This window comes from Callithrix jacchus, chromosome 5 (assembly GCF_049354715.1).
Source record: "Callithrix jacchus isolate 240 chromosome 5, calJac240_pri, whole genome shotgun sequence".
NCBI classification, from domain to species: domain Eukaryota; kingdom Metazoa; phylum Chordata; class Mammalia; order Primates; family Cebidae; genus Callithrix; species Callithrix jacchus.
This window is the reverse complement of record NC_133506.1, coordinates 4,568,996-4,587,820: the sequence shown is the minus strand read 5'-3', so window position 1 is coordinate 4,587,820 and position 18,825 is coordinate 4,568,996. Positions and strand designations below refer to the sequence as shown.

The 18,825-nt window shown below is 42.5% G+C and overlaps 1 protein-coding gene and 1 long non-coding RNA gene across 42 annotated transcripts in view; one reads left to right on the top strand and one right to left on the bottom strand.

Annotated features, from left to right (window-relative positions):
- NCOA6 (nuclear receptor coactivator 6) overlaps positions 1–18,825 on the bottom strand; it is a 114,924-nt gene that overhangs the window by 8,519 nt on the left and 87,580 nt on the right. For 34 of the 39 annotated variants that reach the window (XM_078371068.1, XM_078371067.1, XM_078371063.1 and 31 more), the window contains 3 exons: positions 15,387–15,455; positions 11,571–11,607; positions 5,413–5,561 (listed from right to left, as the gene is read on the bottom strand). In XM_078371068.1, the coding sequence (XP_078227194.1) occupies positions 5,413–5,561; positions 11,571–11,607; positions 15,387–15,455 (255 nt within the window). Of the gene's footprint in view, positions 1–5,412; positions 5,562–10,241; positions 10,379–11,570; positions 11,608–15,386; positions 15,456–17,515; positions 17,590–18,825 lie in introns of those variants that run through there. The other 5 variants (XR_004742714.3, XR_013535023.1, XM_035298051.3 and 2 more) reach the window with 3 other exon arrangements.
- Positions 16,213–18,825, top strand: part of LOC128931996 (uncharacterized) — a 66,820-nt gene continuing 64,207 nt past the window's right edge. For all 3 annotated transcript variants that reach the window (XR_008481132.2, XR_008481131.2, XR_008481130.2), the window contains exon 1: positions 16,213–18,281. This is a non-coding gene — a long non-coding RNA (uncharacterized LOC128931996). The remainder of the gene's footprint in view (positions 18,282–18,825) is intronic.

Here is an 18,825-nt window from a genome sequence, read left to right as displayed (position 1 = left end):
AGTGGGACTCCGCCTCAAAAAATAAAATAAAAGTAAAAATTAAAAAAAAAATCTATCATATGGAGGCCAAGGTGGGAGGATTACTTGAGGCCAGGAGCTCAAGATCAACATGGGGAGACCCTGTCTCTACAAAAAATTAAAAAATTAACCAGGCGTGGTGGTGAACACCTGTAGTTCCAGCTACTTGGGAAGTTGAGGCAGGTAGATCACTTGAGGTCAGGATTTCAAGACCAGCCTGGCCAACATGGTGAAACCCCATCTCTACTAAAAAAAAATACACACACACACACACACACACACACACACACACCCCAGCCTGGCCAACATGGCGAAACTCCATCTCTACTAAAAAAACACACACACATACATAAATCAGCCAGGCAGGCATGGTGGTGTGACCCTCTGTAATGCCAACAACCCAGGAGGTTGAGGTATAAGAATCTCTTGAACCTGGGAGGTGGCGGTTGCAGTAAGCCAAGATTGTGCCACTGCACTCCAGTCTGGGCAACAGAATAAGACTTTGTTTCAAAAAAAAAAAAAAACCCCAAAAAAGAAGAAAAAAGCTTTATAATAAACTGGTAAATATGTTTCCGAGTTCTATGAGCCATTCTAGCAAATTAACTGAACCTGGTTAGAAGGGGTTCATGGAAACTCCAGTTTTTAGCCAGCTGGTCAGAAGCACAGGTAAAACAACCTGGGGCTTGTGCCTGGCACTGGAAGTGGCCAGCAGTCCCGTGGAACTGAGCCCTCAACCTTTGGGATCTGATACTATCTCTAAGCAGATAGTGTCAGAATTGAATTGGAGGACACCCAGCTGGTGTCTGTGGCAGAACTGATTGCTTGCTTGATGCGTGGGGATAAAACACCTTACATCTGGTGTCAGAAGCATGTCGTGAGACTATAGCAGGAAAACCGAGTCTGTTTTTTTACTCATACATGGTAACTTAACCAGGGACAGTTAAGAGAATGATGGCCTGAGGTCTTGAGACTGATGCAGAGACCTATACATGACTGTGATTCCAGGGACTGGCCAGAGCAATGCCATTCTTTTTTTTTTTTTTTTAAATATTTTTAGCTATACCATTCTTTAGGGAGACATTTAACACCTCTCTATGCAAGAGCACAAAGCCTGAGAATCATTATGCCCCTCCTCTAAGCCACCTGCTAAGCCTCAAAACATGGATGTGCCAGGCATTCCAACATCATTAATACCACCTTGGGACAATGTCCAGTTTAAGTGTACAGGCTTATTCCCCATCCCTAACACCCCCTAAAACAGGTTCTAGCTTTCCATCTTTTCCTGGCTGGTAATTCTCTACAGAGTGGTTCTAATTTGAGCATCTCTTCTTAACTGTCCCAGCTGCTTCTTAAGATTCTTTCTGGTGCCCCATAAATAACACCTTTAGTACCTTGAGGCTCTGGGCTGAGGTCAAGGTTCCAAAGATCTGGTGTGTGTTATCTTTAAAGGCCAATACCTTTTCCCTGCTTTAAAGGTAATTATATACCACAGTCTATAGCCTAGAAGATCTTGCTCCTTTGGGAGAATGAAAGGCTACAAAAACATGCAGAACTGAGGGGAAGCAGATCTTCCCACAGAACTCCAGGCATGTTCCTTTTTTTTTTTGAGTCAGAGTCTCACTCTGTCACCCAGGCTGGAGTCCAGTGGCACGATCTCAGCTCACTGCAACCTCCGCCTACAAGGTTCAAGTGATTCTCCTGCCTCAGCCTCCCAAGTAGCAGGGACTACAGGTGGACACCACCATGCCCGGCAAATTTTTTATATTTTTAATAGAGATGGGGTTTCACCATGTTAGCCAGGATGGTCTCAATCTCCCGACCTCATGATCTGCCCACCTCGGCCTCCCAAAGTGCTAGGATTACAGGTGTGAGCCACTGCACCTGGCCCCCTTTTATGCTCTACGTTTAGTACTTCAATATACTGAAAAGTATGCTTCCTTCCAAACTAGTTTCTGCCTAGAGATGATTCCCAGGGAGGAGGAAGGAAGTTATTGGCTTCATTTCTCCACCCAAAGTGAGGGTACCTAAGAGGACCCTGATTGTGGTATACACAGTGTTCCTGGAAAAGAAGGAAGGCCCCTTTCACCCTTGCCCCCTAACTCTCCAGCAGGCTGAGTATGGTGCTAGTACTTTCTATACCTCAATTTTATCTGGATATGACCTGGAGACCTGTGGCCTACTCCCAGAGGCTCTTGTGAAGCATCATGACATTCTTACCTAGAGACAAATCCTGCCAACAGCAGCTGAGTCCTCAGATCCGTGTCCAGTGTCCAGTGTGGGTACACCAGAATCTGCCCAGTCTTTAGGCTGGGATCCCACTGGTACTTGACTGTTTCTCAGCAGTCCTCCTGATATCAGGTACTCAGCCAGGATCCCAGCTCCTACCTTATCCAAACTGAACTATTCAAGCTCAGCACATTTCCTAAGAGAATGATCTGGTCACGGCCTCCTCATTTTTCAGGTCTCAGCTTAAATGTCATTTTTTTTCCAGAAAGCCTTCTGACTTGAAGAGCAAGGCATCCCAACTATATGCTCTTACAATGCACGTAATTTTGCTATCATAGCATTTAACATTTAACACAGAATACTGAATTCATCTTTCAATGTGGTGAAGACAAGACACTTTTTTTTTGAGACGGAGTCTCACTCTGTCACCCAGGCTGGAGTGCAATGGCACAATCTCAGTTCACTGCAACCTCTACCTCCCAGGTTCAAACAATTCTCCTGCCTCAGCCTCCTGAGTAGCTGGGATTACAGGTGCTTATCACCCAGCTAATTTTTTAGTAGAGACAGGGTTTCACCATGTTGGTCAGACTGGTCTTGAACTCCTGACCTCAGGTGATCCACCCACTTTGGCCTCCCAAAATCCTGGGATTACAGGTGTGAGCCACTGTACCTGGCTGAGACTCTGTCTTTTCACTATTACAACCTCAGGGACTGACATGTAGTAAGTATTTAATACATATTTGATGGTTATTCATCTGATAATTACTGACTGGTATATCTCTGTATTTAGCACCATACTAGGCACATTTGATGGTTATTCATCTGATAATTACTGATTGGTATATCTCTGTATTTAGCACCATACTAGGCACATTTGATGATTATTCATCTGATAATTACTGATTGGTATATCTCTGTATTTAGCACCATACTAGGCACATTTGATGGTTATTCATCTGATAATTACTGATTGGTATATCTCTGTATTTAGCACCATACTAGGCACATTTGATGATTATTCATCTGATAATTACTGATTGGTATATCTCTGTATTTAGCACCATACTAGGCACCAGGGATACAGTGCTGAGCAAAATCAGACATAATCTCCTGCCTTAACCGAGTACACATACTAATTACCTATGCCACAAACTGACATAAAGTTATAGCTGTGGTGTTACAAAGAAGCATCTGGTGCTGTGATTCCCCACCACAATGAGAACTGAGCTAAGGTAAGTAGAAAGGTTAGAAGTTACGGAGAAGAGAGGTGGAAAGGGGAAGAGCACTTCCTGCAGGAGATGCCACATATGTACAGGCCTGTGATGGGAGGAATGAGGACAGCATGTCCAAAAGCTGCCAAGGGGAGTGGGATGAGGCTGGGAGATGACAGGGCCAAGACCACACAGAAACTTGTGGGCTAGGTTGAAGCTTTTGGATTTGAATCCTAATTACAATGGTAAATCACTGAAGGGTTTTAAGCTAGTGGGCAGTAATGAAGATGGAAAAGGGCCATCTGAGATAAAATGGGCAGTTTTTTGTTATGAATTTGATATAAGGGTGAGGGAGAGGGGTATCAAGGAGGACTTGCCTAATGGATAGATGGTGGTGCCATTTATTGAGATGGGGAACAATGGCAGAGGACCTCATTGTTGGGGGTAAAAATCACAAGTTTGGTTTTAGACATGTTGAGTCAGGTTCCAATAAGGATGTGCATACAGTTGTCTAAGATCTCTAGGGGTCTGTACTAGAAAGAGAAATACAAATTTGCAAGTCATCTGTGAAAGGTTGTAACCAAAGAAGAGGTGCATGACTGAGATCCGTTAGAAAGAAAATACAAATTTGAAGAGAAAAGGTGACTCAGGATCAAAGTCTGAGGAAGGTCACCATCTAATGGTTGGGAAGGGAGACTGAGAAGGAGCAGCTGGAGAGGTGGTAGCAGAAAATAACAGAGAGTTCTTGGTCACAGAACCCAAGGGAAGAGTTAATACAAAAAGGAGATAGTAGTCAACAGAGAACACTCACAGGGTGAAGTTCTTGAAAAGGTCAGAAGAGATAGGATAAAAGGCATGGATGGAGGAACCAGCCTTAGACTTGAGGAAGGATGGCTGCTCCATTATAGTAAGTGCAAAGGAGGATACTGTTAGATTTATTTCTTGGTAGTGGGAAGCTGAGGGAATTCTATTTTCTCTGTGAAGAGGTAAGGGTTCCACCAAGAGAGAGTGGAAGAAGTATAGACTATATAAGTCTATACTAGAGGTTTAAAAAAAGTAGAGAGTGAGAAAGGGAGTTGACCATGGAAACATGAAAGATACCTGGGCCTATGCCCTAAGTGCATGCAAAAAAAAAAAAAAAAAAAAAAAAGAAAGATACCTGGGCCATATTCAGGACCTATGTGAAGTGGGTGATAATAAATTTAAAGTGGAATCAGCTGGGCATGGTGGTTCAGCCTGTAATCCCAGTACTTTGGGAGGCCAAGGTGGGCGGATCACTTGAGGTTAGGAGTTTGAGACCAGCCTGGCCAACATGACGAAACCCTGTCTTTACTAAAAACAGAAACACTAGCTGGGCATGGTGGCATGCACCTGTAATCCCAGCTACCTGGGAGGCTGAGGCGGGAGAATCACTTGAACCCAGAAGGTGGGGTTGTAGTGAGCTGAGATCACACCACTGCACTCCAGCCTGGGCAACAGAATGTGACTCCATCTCAAAAAAAAAGTGGAATCGAGGCCAGGTGTGGTGGCTCATCCCTGTAATCCCAGCTTTGGAAGGCTGAGGTAGGAGGATTACTTGAGCCTAGGAATTCGAGGCTGCCGTAAGCTGTGATTGTGCCACTGCACTCTTTAGCCCAGGTAACAAAGTGAGACCCTGTCTCAAAAAACAAAACAAAACAAAAAAACAACTAAACAAAAACAAACAAAAAACCAGTGGAACAAGTCTGCCCAATTATGTTCTTTTTTCCAGCAGTGCTTGTTGCACTTGTGTACACACACAGAAAACATACAGTTAAATGAACAAATAAAGGAAAGTCCAAACAAGTAATAGAAGACAAAGACACCTGACATTATTCAGGAATAGAAGCAAAGATGAAGGACAAAGTCTTCTGCCACTGTGATAAGGACTCTATTCCTCTATTTGACCCACAAATAGCACCCACATCCCACTGCTAACCTTTAGTAGAGGTGGAGGCTGAAGCAGGTCGAGAAGATCGTTTACGATGTCCATTTTCCACACTTTCAGAAGCCACAGCTGGTTCTTCAGTTCGGGAGTTTCTTCGGCTTGGGGTTTTGGACTTTTCAACTATTTCTTTGGGCTCGCTGCTGACAGAGGGAAGCAAAAAGTTTCCAAGGAGGTGAGGGAATCAGTCCACATAAAAAATGGGCTCTTCAGATAATTTCATTCATAAAGTAGGAGACTAAGAACTACATAGTTATTCTGGAGAGGAAGGACTTCAACCTGGGACAATAAGCACTATTGCCTTCTACATTACTGGGAGTTTAAAAGTGAATCTAGCTTACTGCATTAGTCAAAATAAAAGAGTAAAGCATAATGTTGGTGAAATTGTAGAAAAACTGGTAAAAGACATAAAAAACTTGGAACAAAACTCCCCAAACTTCCTCAACCATTTTCTTATCTTCTCTTCAGACACAGCCTCATGCTGTTGGTGCCGTCTCAACTCACTGTGACTGACCTCTACCTCCTGGGTTCAGGCAATTCACCGGCTTTAGCCTCCCGAGTAGCTGGGACTATAGGCATGTGCCACCATGCCCTGTTAATTTTTGTCTTTTCAGTAGAGGTGGGATTTGACCACACTGGCCAGGCTGGTCTTGAACTCCCAACCTCAAGTAATCCACCCATCTCAGCCTCGCAAAGTGCTGGGATTACAGGTGTGAGCCATTGCACTTGGCCCCTCACCCATTTTCTTAAGGTAGTAATATTCCTCTTCAAAAATTAAAAGATTGGCTGGGTACAGTGGCTCAGGCCTGTAATCCCAGCACTTTGGGAGGCCGAGGCGGGTGGATCACGAGATCAGGTGATCGACACCATCCTGGCCAACATGGTGAAACCCCATCTCTACTAAAAATACAAAAATTAGCCAGGCGTTTGGCACGCGCCTGTAGTCCCAGCTACTTGGGAGGCTGAGGCGGAAAAGTCACTTGAATCCAGGAGGCAGAGGTTGCAGTGAACTGAGACTGCACCACTGTGCTCCAGCCTAGCAACAGAGCAAGACTCTGTCTCAAAAAAAAAATAAATAAATAAAAATAAAATATTACGGCCACGGAGTGGCGCATGCCTGTAATTCCAGCTCTTTGGGAGGCCAAGGCGGGTGGATCATGAGGTCAAGAGATCGAGACCATCCTGGCCAACATGATAAAAACTTGTGTCTACTAAAAACACAACAACTAGCTGGCATGGTGGTGCACACTTGTAGTCCCAGCTATTCAGGAGGCTGAGACAGGAAAATCGCTTGAACCCGTGAAGTGGAGGTTGCAGTGAGCCAAGATAGTGCCACTATACTCCAGCCTGGTGACAGAGCGACATTTTGTCTCAAAAAACAAAAAACAAAATATAAACATTAAATGTGGATTTTGTGATTTTTTAGAATCATAAAAAAGGTTTTAATATGTCTGCAAATTGCTACTAACTCAAAATTGTATATAAGCCTAGGAAATTAACATATTTGCATTTACTAGTGATCCTGGTATGGTTAGATAACAGCATATTAGAAGTCACAGTATGGGAATAATTCATGATATACTGCTAGGTATATTTATTGTCCCCACCCCAACCCCCTTTTCTTAGTAGATGATGATTTAAAATTGGTAATATTCACTGTTACTGAGGATACAGGAAAAAAAACATTTTCATATACTCCTAATTGCAGTATAAATTGTGTAACCCAGTGGTTCTCAAAAGGAGGCAATTTTGCCTCTTAGGGGACAGTCAGCAACGTCTGGAGACATTTTTGATTGTCACAACTTGGGAAGAAGGGTGCTACTGGCATCTTTTGGGTATAGGCCAGGGATGCCACTAAACATAAGCCCCATACAACAAACAATTGTCTGGCCCAGAAGGTCAATAATGTTGAGGCTGAGAAACTCTGGTGTAACCCTTGACTCAGCAATCCCATTTCTAGGTCCCTAAGAAAATACATCTTTCTACAGAGATCTACACACAAGGAAGTTAAAACGTTTTATTTGTATTAGTGAAAACAGAAGACCTAAATGCCCAATGATAGATTAGTTGGCTAAATCATGGCACCCATATGGAGTCATGAAAAATCATGTTGTAGATTATTTAATGACAAAAATTTTTCATAACACATTACCAAATGGGAAAAACTTACCAACATAATAAACAGTATAATCCCATTTTCATTGTTATATATATTGAGTATATATGTAACAGATATGAATAAATATAAGCTTTTTGCACATAAATTTTTGTTTGTTTGTTTTTGAGATGGAGTCTTATTCTGTCCCGCAGGCTGGAGTGCAGTGGCACGATTTCGGCCCAATGCAAACTCTGCCTCCCAGGTTCAAGCAATTCTCCTGTCTCTGCCTTCCAAGTAGCAGGGATTACAGGCATGCACCACCACACCCAGCTAATTTTTGTTTTTGTTTTTTTTTTGAGATAGAGTCTTGCTCTGTCACCAGGTGCCAGGCTGGAGTGCAGTGGTGCAATCTCAGCTCACTGCAACCACCGCCTCCTGGGTTCAAGCAATTGTCCTGCCTCAGCCTCCTGAGTAGCTGGGACTATAGGTGTGTGCCACCATGCACAGCTAATTTTTGTATTTTAGTAGAGACGGGGTTTCACCATGTTAGCTAGGATGGTCTTGATCTCTTGACCTTGTGATTCGCCTGCCTCAGCCTCCCAAAGTGCTGGGAGCCACCGCGTCTGGCCAATTTTTGTATTTTTAGTAAAGATGGGTTTTACCATGTTGGCTGGGCTGGTCTTGAACTCCTGACCTCAAATGATCCACCTGTCTCAGCCTCCCAAAGTGCTGGGATTACAGGTGTCAGCCACCATGCCCAGCCCTATACACATAAATCTGACAATATATCTGGGTGCATACTGTGTGAAAAAGACTAGAAGCAGATGAACTAAAATATATGTACAGTGAATATTGTTGAGTTGTAGGAATACTGCTTTATTGGTGGGTTTATTCTTTGTAATTCTCTGATCTGAATTTCTGGTTTTCTTTAATAAACTTTTTACTACTTTCATGGTTTAAAAATGCATGTTAAAATGATTAGAAAAAAATTTCTTTAGAAAATTAAATTTGCTTACAAATTACATAACAAAAATAATGCAACAAAATAAAACAAAACTGGTCAAAAAGCTGCCTCTTCTGGGAAGTCTTCCATGACCTCATTTCCCAAATAGAGTTGACTCTTTTGTCTCTTGGGTTCATAGTCTCTGACATTCTAGAACACCCATCAGATTGTACATCATGTTCTATTTTAATATTTTGTGCCTTCAACTAGACTGTGAGTTTCTTAAGGACACAGACCATAACCTGATTGTCAACTATCCCTACCCTTCCGCTGTTCACTCCTGCCAGAGGACCCTTTGCGAGTAGCACTATGGCTGGGAATTGGGCCACGCTGTTCACTCCCATAGCATTATGTGTAACAGCTGCCCCACACCCAACCACAAGCCAAGGTAAGTCAAGGAGAGGTGAGGCTGGAGGTGGGGTGGAATTACAAGTCAGGGGAATTTACACTTCCTTTTAGAGGTAGTGAAGATAGCTTTCTGGCTAGCAGCCCAGACAACGGTCAAAGCTTCTGAGGAAAGAAGATTCTTTTTTAAAAAAAAGTTTGTTTTTTTTTTTTTTTTGAGGCAGAATGTCACTCTGTCCCCCAGACTGGGGTGTGGGTGGTGCAATCATGGCTCATTGCAGCCTTGACCTCCCAGACTCAAGTGCTCCTCCCACCTTAGCTTCCTGAGTAGCTGGGACTACAGGCGAGTGCCACCATGACTAGCTAAGTTTTTATTAATTTTTTCTTTTAGAGATGGGGGTCTCACTATGTTGTCCAGGCTGGGCAACTCCTAAACTCAAGTGATCCTCCCTCCTTGGCCTCCCAAAGTGCTGGGATTACAGGCATGAGCCACTGCACCTGGCTAGATGATTCCTAATGAAAGTGTCTCTTTCTCCTGGCAAAACAAAAGCCACAGCAAGACTATCCTGTTTTTTTAAGGTCAATGCTCAGGTATCTCTGGAAACAAATACCCCAAAGGTATTTTTGGTCTGATTAGCTTCTTTCTCTAGACAAAATGCTGGTGTATGCTTGAGAAATGCAGATGAATTTAAACATTAGCCCAATCCAAATAAAAGCAGACAGGCAGAGTGGTATAGTAGGAGTAGCAATGAATTTGGAATGAGATAAACAGGGGTCAAGTCTTAACTACGCATTTATTGACTATGCTATTTAATGCTCTATGTTCTAGACTTTTTTTTTTTTTTTTTTTTTGGAGATAGAGTCTTATTCTGTTGCTCAGGTTGGAGTGCACGGGGCACAACTATGGCTCACTGCAACCTCGACCTCCCTGAGCTCAGGTGATCCTCCCACCTCAGTCTCCCAAGTAGCTGGGACTACAGGCACACACCACCATGCCCAGCTAATTTTTTGTATAGACAGGGTTTCACTATGTAACTCCTGGGCTCAAGCCATCTGCCTACCTCAGCCTCCCAAAGTGCTGGGGAATATACGTATGAGCCACTGAGCTTGGTTGCTCTAGAATCTCTTTTCTCTCCCTTTCTTTCCTCCATTCCTCCCTTTTCCCTTCCCTTCGTTTCTTTCTCTCTCTCTTTTTTTTTGAGACAGTTTCACTCTGTCGCCCAGGCTGGAGCGCAGTGGTGCAATCTCAGCTCACTGCAACCTCTGCCTCCTATGTTCAAGTGACTCTCCTGCCTCAGCCTCCCAAGTAGCTGGGATTACAGGCATGCACCACCATGCCTGGGTAATTTTGTATTTTTATTAGAGACAGGGTCTTACCATGTTGGCCAGGTTGATTTCAAACTCCTGACCTCAAATAATCCGCCTGCCTCAGCCTCCCAAAGTGCTGGGATTACAGGGGTGAGCCACCACGTCCGGCCTTGTTCTAAACTCTTGATCTGTAAGTCCCATCTTGTCTGTTGCAATAAATAGGTTAAATGTCAGAAGGCTTGGGTTTGAATCTAACCTTCACCATTTACTAACTCTGTGACCTTGGGCAATTTAGTTAACCTTCCTGAGCTTCAGATTGCTCATCTGTAAGACAGAATTTATTTTCCTAATAGACACTGTGACAATTAGATGAGATAGTACACTTAGGGCACTTGTAGCCCAATCTATTAAGGATGCAGGCATGGAACAACATTCAAATAAATGTTGGCTATTACCTCCTCACAGGGATGATATGAAGATTAAATTAAAAGCTATTGTGAAAGTGTTTTATGAAGTTGCTGTACAATTATGAGAAATTCTTTAAAATATTATTCAGTACATTCCTACCCTAAAACAGGCAAGGCTGGGTTTGGTGGTTCATGCCTCTAATCCCAGCATTTTGGGCAGTCGAGATGGGTGGATCACTTGAGGTTCGGAGTTCAAGACCAGCCTGGCCAACGTGGTGAAACCCTGTCTCTACTACAAATTAGCTCAGCATAGTAGCACATGCCTGTAATTCTAGCTACTCAGGAAGCTGAGGCAGAAGAATTGCATGAACCCCAGAGATGGAAGTTGCAGTGAGCCGAGACTGTGTCACTGCACTCCAGCCTGGGTGACAGAGCAAGACTCTGTCTCCAAAAAAGGCATGACTTTTGGAAAATGGTAATACTCCTCTCCATAGAGCTAATGAAATTGAAGCCACAGATGTATTTCATTTTGTAGGGTTATGTGGAGCAGCACAATGTAACAGAAAAAAGCATAGGTTTTGGGTTAGATCCTGCCTGGGTTTCTCCTCCTTTCGCCTTGAGGATCAAACAACTGTTCTTTAGAAGAGAGTTGCAAGGACTATTATTAATGTTACAATGGTAACAACAGCTCCCATATATTGAACATTTACTATTTCCTCACTGTGCTGAGTGTTGAACATGTTATCTCATTTAGTTTTGAAAACAACCATAAAAGGCAGAAACTTAGCCTCCAAGTTTTATTAACAGAAATGTTACCTCTGAGGGATTAGGACTCATGACAGCTCTCTAGGTTAGCAGTATAAAAAACAGACTGGGGCAAGAGTGAAGGAAAAGGACAAGGTGAGGAGAGGTTTAAAGACTGAGAAAGTTGATACCTTTCAAAGAGGCTTATGCTGTGTTCATGCTACGTCTGCAGAAATGATCATCTTACCTTTGTCCGGAGACTATAGCAGCATTTACCTCCAGCTCTGTAAAAAATGTAAAGAACAGAAATGAAATGTGGGGGCTGCGACAGAGAGAAGCTAGGAGTCTACAAGAATTCTCAATGCCCTATTTAGGCTAAAGTGTCCCTGGGCCCAGCAGGATTCTCACCCTACATGGTATGGAGACAAAGCTGGCACAGATACAACTTGGTTTGTTTGGGACACAAGACACTTGGTCTATTTTTATTTCTACTCCACACTGTGAAATAACCTGTTTGGATTAAGAGAACTAAGTTCACCTTTCCTTGTTCATATTTCATTCAGTTACAACTAGGTTAGTAAATAAGGCTCTTCCTCTCATGTGGAAGAAACTGTTTTCATTTCAAAAAATCTCCACCTTCTTGGCCCTTATTTAAAAAAAAAAAGCAATCTTCAAGTATGTCTTGAATATCCATTAAGGATGCAGTCTCCTCCAAAGGACTTCCTCGCTGAGTTTTAGACGGCATAGTGCTTTGCCTTCAGATACTGCCTTTAGACCCCATTCTACTCCTTTCTCAACCTCCCAGCAATGCCCTCCAAGCAAGGAAAATCTCAGTAATTTGTCTAGCAGGATTTTGCATCAATGAGCACCCTCTGGGTTTACTAGTACTTCTTTCTCAGCACCAGCAGAAAAACATCTGCTTTCTCTATTATGTGCCTTTAGGCAGTACCAGATAGCAGTGATCTATCCTGCCTTCGGCCTCCCACAGCCTTATACCTGTTCCCCCATTGAGGGAATTTAGCACCTCATTACTCAGGGTACATTTCTAACCTACCCTACTATTTACATGGTAATCTTAAAGGCAATGAAGTCAGAGTGCCTGGGTCAAATTTTTGACTTCATTGCTTATTAGCCATGTGACCTTGGATAAATTATCTGACATCTCTATGCTCAATGCCTTATCTAAAAAAATGAGAATAACCACAATAACCACTTCAAAGTTAAGATGAAATAATGCACATAAAAATTTTAGTATGATACCTGGCACTTAGTCATAACTCAATGTTATTAGCTATTATTATTGCTATGAAGATCATGTTGATACAGCCTTTCATGTAAGGAGCTTGGGCTACTCTGCCTTTAATGCAAGGTGCTAGCAGAAGGGAAGCTTTGCTTCTCACTGCTCGTTAGCCTCTTGTATTTGTACCCACAAAGCCTGAAAACGCATCCACAGGAAATAGACACCAATTCACTGAGTCTCTGCTACTTTGCTGGCTTGGCTGGAACATATAAACTCAGGTAATGTGTGCTCAAAAATGAAAATGACTCAAGTCAAAAGAGGTACTCATCCTATATTTTTATTTTTTTGAGACAGAGTCTTACTCTGTCCCCCAGGCTGGAGTGCAGTGGTGTGATCTTGGCTCACTGCAACCTCCACCTCCCGGGTTCAAGCGATTCTCCTGCCTCAGCCTCTGGAGTCTCTGAGACCATGCTCAGCCTATTTGTATTTTTTCTTGAGACAGTCTCACTGTGTCTCCCAGGCTGGAGCGCAGTGCGATCACAGCTCAATGCAGCCTCAACCTCCTTGGGGTCAGGTGATCCTACCACCTCAGCCTCCCAAGTAGCTGAGACTACAGGCATGCATGCCTTGCCCAACTAATTTTTTACTTTATTTTTATTTTTTCTAATTTTTAAACATTTTCTGTAAGCTAGGTGTAGTGGCTCATGCCTGTAATCCCAGCACTTTGGGAGGTTGAGGCGGGCAGATCACCTGAGGTCAGGAGTTCGAGGTCAGCCTGACCAACATGGAGAAACACCATCTCTACTAAAAAATACAAAATTAGCTGGGTGTGGTGGCACATGCCTGTAATCCCAGCTACTTGGGAGGCTGAGGTAGAAGAATCGCTTGAACCCAGGAAGTGGAGGTTGCGGTGAAATGAAATTTCACCATTGCACTCCAGCCTGGGCAACAAGAGTGAAACTTCAACTAAAAAAAAAAAAATTTTTTTTTTTTTTTTAAGCAGTGATGGGGTTTTACTATGTTGCCCAGGGTGGTTTTGAACCCCTGGGCTCAATCAATCCTCCCAAAGAGCTGGGGTTACAGGTATGAGCCATCACACCTGGCCTAGTTTGCTCTTTTTTTTTTTTTTTGAGACGAAGTCTTGCTCTGTCACCAGGCTGGAGTGCAGTGGCGCAATCTCGGCTCACTGCAACCTCCGCCTCCTGGGTTCAAGCGATTCTCTGGCCTCAGCCTCCCAAGTAGCTGGGACCACAGGAGCATGCCACCATGCTCAGCTAATTTTTTTTATATTTTTAGTAGAGATGGTGTTTCACCGTGTTGGCCAGGATGGCCTCAATCTCTTGACCTGGTGATCTGCTCGTCTTGGCCTCCCAAAGTGCTGGGATTACAGGCGTGAGCCACCTTGCCCAGCCCTAGTTTGCTCTTTTAAAACCAGAAAAAGGTTGATGTTTTTGAGAATTTTAACACTATCATTGCTGATTCACAAGTGGAGATCAATGTGGTCTGATGAAGGTAATCAGTGGCTCTGAGAGTATGTTAAAGATAAGGAGATTCATTTACGTCAAACTTCAAAAAGGAACAGAATTCTTCAGCCAATTACTCTGAGAAGGGGGACAATGATATGCTAAATCCTATTTTCTAGAGTAAGGCTGAGGCAGGAAATGGAATTCCCTCTCCCTTTATAGTTTCTCCTTTTCTTACCAAAAATGAATTTGGCTGTATGACCCCTCCTTTAAATAATGTACTCCATCCCTACCCTTCTCAAATACCCAACACAATGTCAAGTATCATGTGGGCAATTGGTGGCAAAGAAAGAATCTGGGTGGCTGAAATGGTTTTTGCTCACACACTATTTTCAGAGGCCTGATTTTATTCAGAGTGTGCAGTAGAAAGTCCTATCCATTACATAGGATGTAGCATTCTGAAGCAGGTTTTAAAATAATCACAACTTATACCTTAGTTTTACTGGCTCAGATTCACAAAATTATGCATGGCTACTATTGTTTTTTCTTACTAACTTTGTCAAGTATGTGAATTATAGTTTCAATGAGATTCTTACCTCTGTGGGAATCATTCATATACTTTTTTTAACCCCTCAATGATCTACAGTGATAAAAGAACCAGGCGAGACTAAACTGTACCGTATCTGTGATACTGATCTGCTTCCACAGTCTATAAAGGCAGAACAGGGCTGTTACTGCCATCATCCTCATGTATTCTGAGTTGACCCTGATCCCACAGCAGTTATCTGTCAGATTACCATAGGTACCTACTTCCAGATATATCATCCCTCATGCTATTTACAACATATTAGTCATGGGGAGAAACTTAATGCCATCGACAGATGACTATAATGACTCTGCCTCCTGGAGGAATGGCTACCACTGTGGCAGGGATTCTCTGAACAAGACTCCACTACTGTCATAATAATAAAACCACAAAGTGCATTAATGCTACCCAACTCAGTAAGTCACTATATGCCAGCTATTTAGCTGCCAATCTTGAGTGCCAGCGTCATAGAACAGGGAAAACTCCACAATAGAAACCCATGACTGATGGCAAACGGACAATGGGCACTGAGATGCCCTTCTTGAGTTCTCTAACTGACACTATGAATGCATAAGAGAGCAAGCTGGTCAGGGGAAAAGAATCTCAAGTAGAACTGCACAAGCTCTGCCACTCGACCAAAGTCTGCTCTGAAGCAAACAGATCAGATAGTTCCAGCCACTTCCTGGCAGAAGAACATGTGATGTTGAGGACAGCAGTAGTTTCTTCACATGGAACCCATCCCACTCCAAGAAGATTTTCCAAAGTACACCTTACCTGGTCTAGTAACAGAGGCCTGCAGTACTGTAGATGAAGCTTCCTTTGAGACTAAATTCTGTGATGGGGCTAAGACAAGGAAAAAAAAATTACAGGCCTTTTACTTTCTTTTCTAAACAAAAAGAAAGCATTAACCTAATCAAGGGCTAAGTAACTGCTGAAACAGTACACGCTTAAAGGGCAGTACTTAAAATTGGCCTCAAAATTACATTTTAAAACTTACTAAAAAAATTAATTACCGTAACACCCAGTACCAATGACTACCATTTAGGGATATTATGTTTTTCCTTTTTGTATGTATAGTAATAAGGGAAGGAGATGGCTATAAGAACATAGCACTTATATTTTTTGCTTCTTGGGGTCAGGTTCTGACCACTACTTGAAAATGCCCCAAAGCATACCTTAGTAGGCAACCCAAACCATAGAGGTACAACTATACCATTCCTCAGCATTTAAAAAATCTAGTCTCACTTCCTAAAGACTATACTCTGTAAGAGTGGAAATGGTCACATAATTTTGTACTTTTCTACAACACTTAGCAAAAGTGATGGGCATAAAGCAGGTATTTGATTTATACATAATAAATAAATCAATTTGATATGTTATATACTTTTCTAACAAATAGTTGCAAAGAACTTACTAGGGGCAAGGCACTGTGCCAGGTACCCTGAGAGACCAAACTACATTCTCTTGCACATCAGGAACTCAGTCTAGTATTAAAGATAAGATACATACATGTGACGCACTGAGTGCATCTATGATGTCATATGTAGGAGTCACAAAGTATAAAGTGCTACAAAAGTCCAAAGCAAGGGTGAACAATTCTAGGCTGAAAAATCTGAAGGCACATTAAAGGGAGAAAGATCAGAATCAGGCTTCAAAGGACACAGAGAATTTAGGCCCTTACGGAATAAAATAAAATACATAATGCACTCTAGAAGGGAACCATCCTGGAAGGTAAGGTAAAGATTATGGCACAAATATGCCACAGTCATATCCTGACCCCTCAGTCTAAAATCCTAGATAAACTCTGCAACAATACATTTTACTCTCTTGTGGAAACTGTGAATTTTGTATACTTCCCTCCTGCTTAGTAAAGCAGTCAATTATTCATTTAAGAATTTATTTTGAATGCTTATCTGATAAGGCTTGAAACTATATCTTAACTTCTACTCTTAACTTCAGTGTTGATTTCTCAAAAAAAATTTTTTTTTTCTTCTGAGACAAAGTCTCACTCTGGTCATCCAGGCTGGAATACAATGGCAGGATCTCAGCTCACCACAACCTCCGACTCCTGGGCTCAAGCGATCCTCCCTGTCAGCCTCCTGAGTAGCTGGGACCACAGGTGCATGCCACCATGCCTGGCTAATTTTTATATATTTTTTTGGAGAGACAGGGTTTCACCATGTTGCCTGGGATGGTCTCAAACTCCTGGGCTCAAGCAATCCACCTGCCTTGGCCTCTCAGCATGCTGAGATTATAGATGCGAGCCACTGCACCTGGCCAATTTCTCACATTTTCAAAGTAAAAGCACAGAAGCCCCTTGAAAAAGAATAGAAGCAATCACTTATAAGCAAAGTGAGTATTCTTAACTAAAACTGAGAACTTTTTCCAAGTGCTGGTTCATCTCCTCAAGGCTTACATGTTTCTCTAGTATATGATCCAGATAAAAATATTTTTAATTACTTAATCATTTTTCTCTCGATACCAGAGGAAAAAGTCTCCTGAAAGGATAAATGGAAATATTTAATAGTGAAGGATATACTTAATTTATACCAGGTTCCCTTTTAATTCTTAGGGTTCATCTATACCAACAGAACTAGAGCAAGATACACTGAGCACCCAGTTTTGTGACGACTGTTCCTGCAAGAGCTTCAATCTGCTTGAAGGCCTTTATCCTGCCCCTATATCTCTAATATTGAGGTGAAGAGGCAGAGAGAAGGGGAATTAACCTTTCCAGAGCTCTGTTCAGGGCAGTGTGTTGGCACCTGACAAATCCTCCCATTCAGTACTCTGCCAGAATCCTAAATTCTGGGAGGCAGAAATTACAACCTCCATTTTACAAGTGAAGTACATGGCTTAGGAGAGGTTAAGGAACCTACGGGCTAGAATTTGAACTCTGATCTTACCCTGAAGTTTGTGTTCTTTCTGCCTCTCCTCCTGGGTGCTTACCACTCAGTGGCAGGCACTCGAAGCATTTTAGCTGCATAAATAAGATAGGCACTTAATTAGCTGGCCTAGGATATCACACAGGTCTTTCCCAGCTCTAGCAGTGAGTGACTGACTCAACTCTGGGAAAACAGCTTCTTCACTTAAGCCTCACAGGAGGAACATATCGGGGAAGGGAAGGAAGGGCAGTTGTAAGGATACCTATGCTTCCATCACTAGCCCATCTTAACAGTACATAGGAAATAGCCTGAACTAGATATACACAAATAGAATGCACCAAACAACAAAGAAATTACATCAAAAAGAAACTGGAAAGAACAATCTTTACCATTTATTGAATAATAATTATATGCTAGGTTCTATGCTAAGAATATTATATATACTACCTTACTGAATTCTTAAAACTATTATTGTTCCACAGGACAAAGGAGGAAACCGAAGTTTGGAGTGGTCAAGTAACTTGCCCAAGCCCATACAGCTGCTAAATGCTGGTGTTGTAACAAACCCAAGCCTACTGGCTCTTGACCACTTTGTTTCTACTGTGTCCATTATTATGAAACCTGGTTTTCTTCCAGCTTCCCTCTGGAGTAGCCCAGACAAAAAAACAATGGTTCCTGAGATGGAGTACAATGAGAATGGGGCTATGAGGGCCGACTGATCTGAAAGTCATGAGCGAATCTTCACCATGGTAAAGGGAATTTGCAGAAGCTGCCGTTCATACTTAAGGTACAGTGTTAAATGGGTGGTTCACAGTACAGACTCTGAACAAACACTGAACTTCTTTGAGCTTCAATCTTCTTACCCATACAATGGAGTTAAGAATATCTGACAAGGTTGGTATACAGATGATGCAAGACAACATATGTAAAAATGCTTCCTTGTAAATGGAAAACTTTTACATAAATGAAAGGTATGATTATTTCAGGAGCTCTTTGTTTTGAGAGCCTTAGCTCTCTTTATTTGAGACAGAGTTTCACTCTGTTGCCCAGGCTAGAGTGCAGTGGTATGATCTTGGCTCACTGCAACCTCTGCTCCCAGGTTTAAGCGAGTCTCCTGCCTCAGCCTCCCAAGTAGCTGGGATTACAGGCATGTGCCACCATGCCTGGCTAATTTTTGTATTTTTAGTAGAGATGGAGTTTCACCATGTTGGCCAGGCTGGTCTTGAACTTCTGACCTCAAGTGATCTTCCCGCCTTGGCCTCCCAAAATGCTGAGATTACAGGCGTGAGCCACCACGCCTGGCCCTCAGCTCTCTTTAATGAATGCAAACT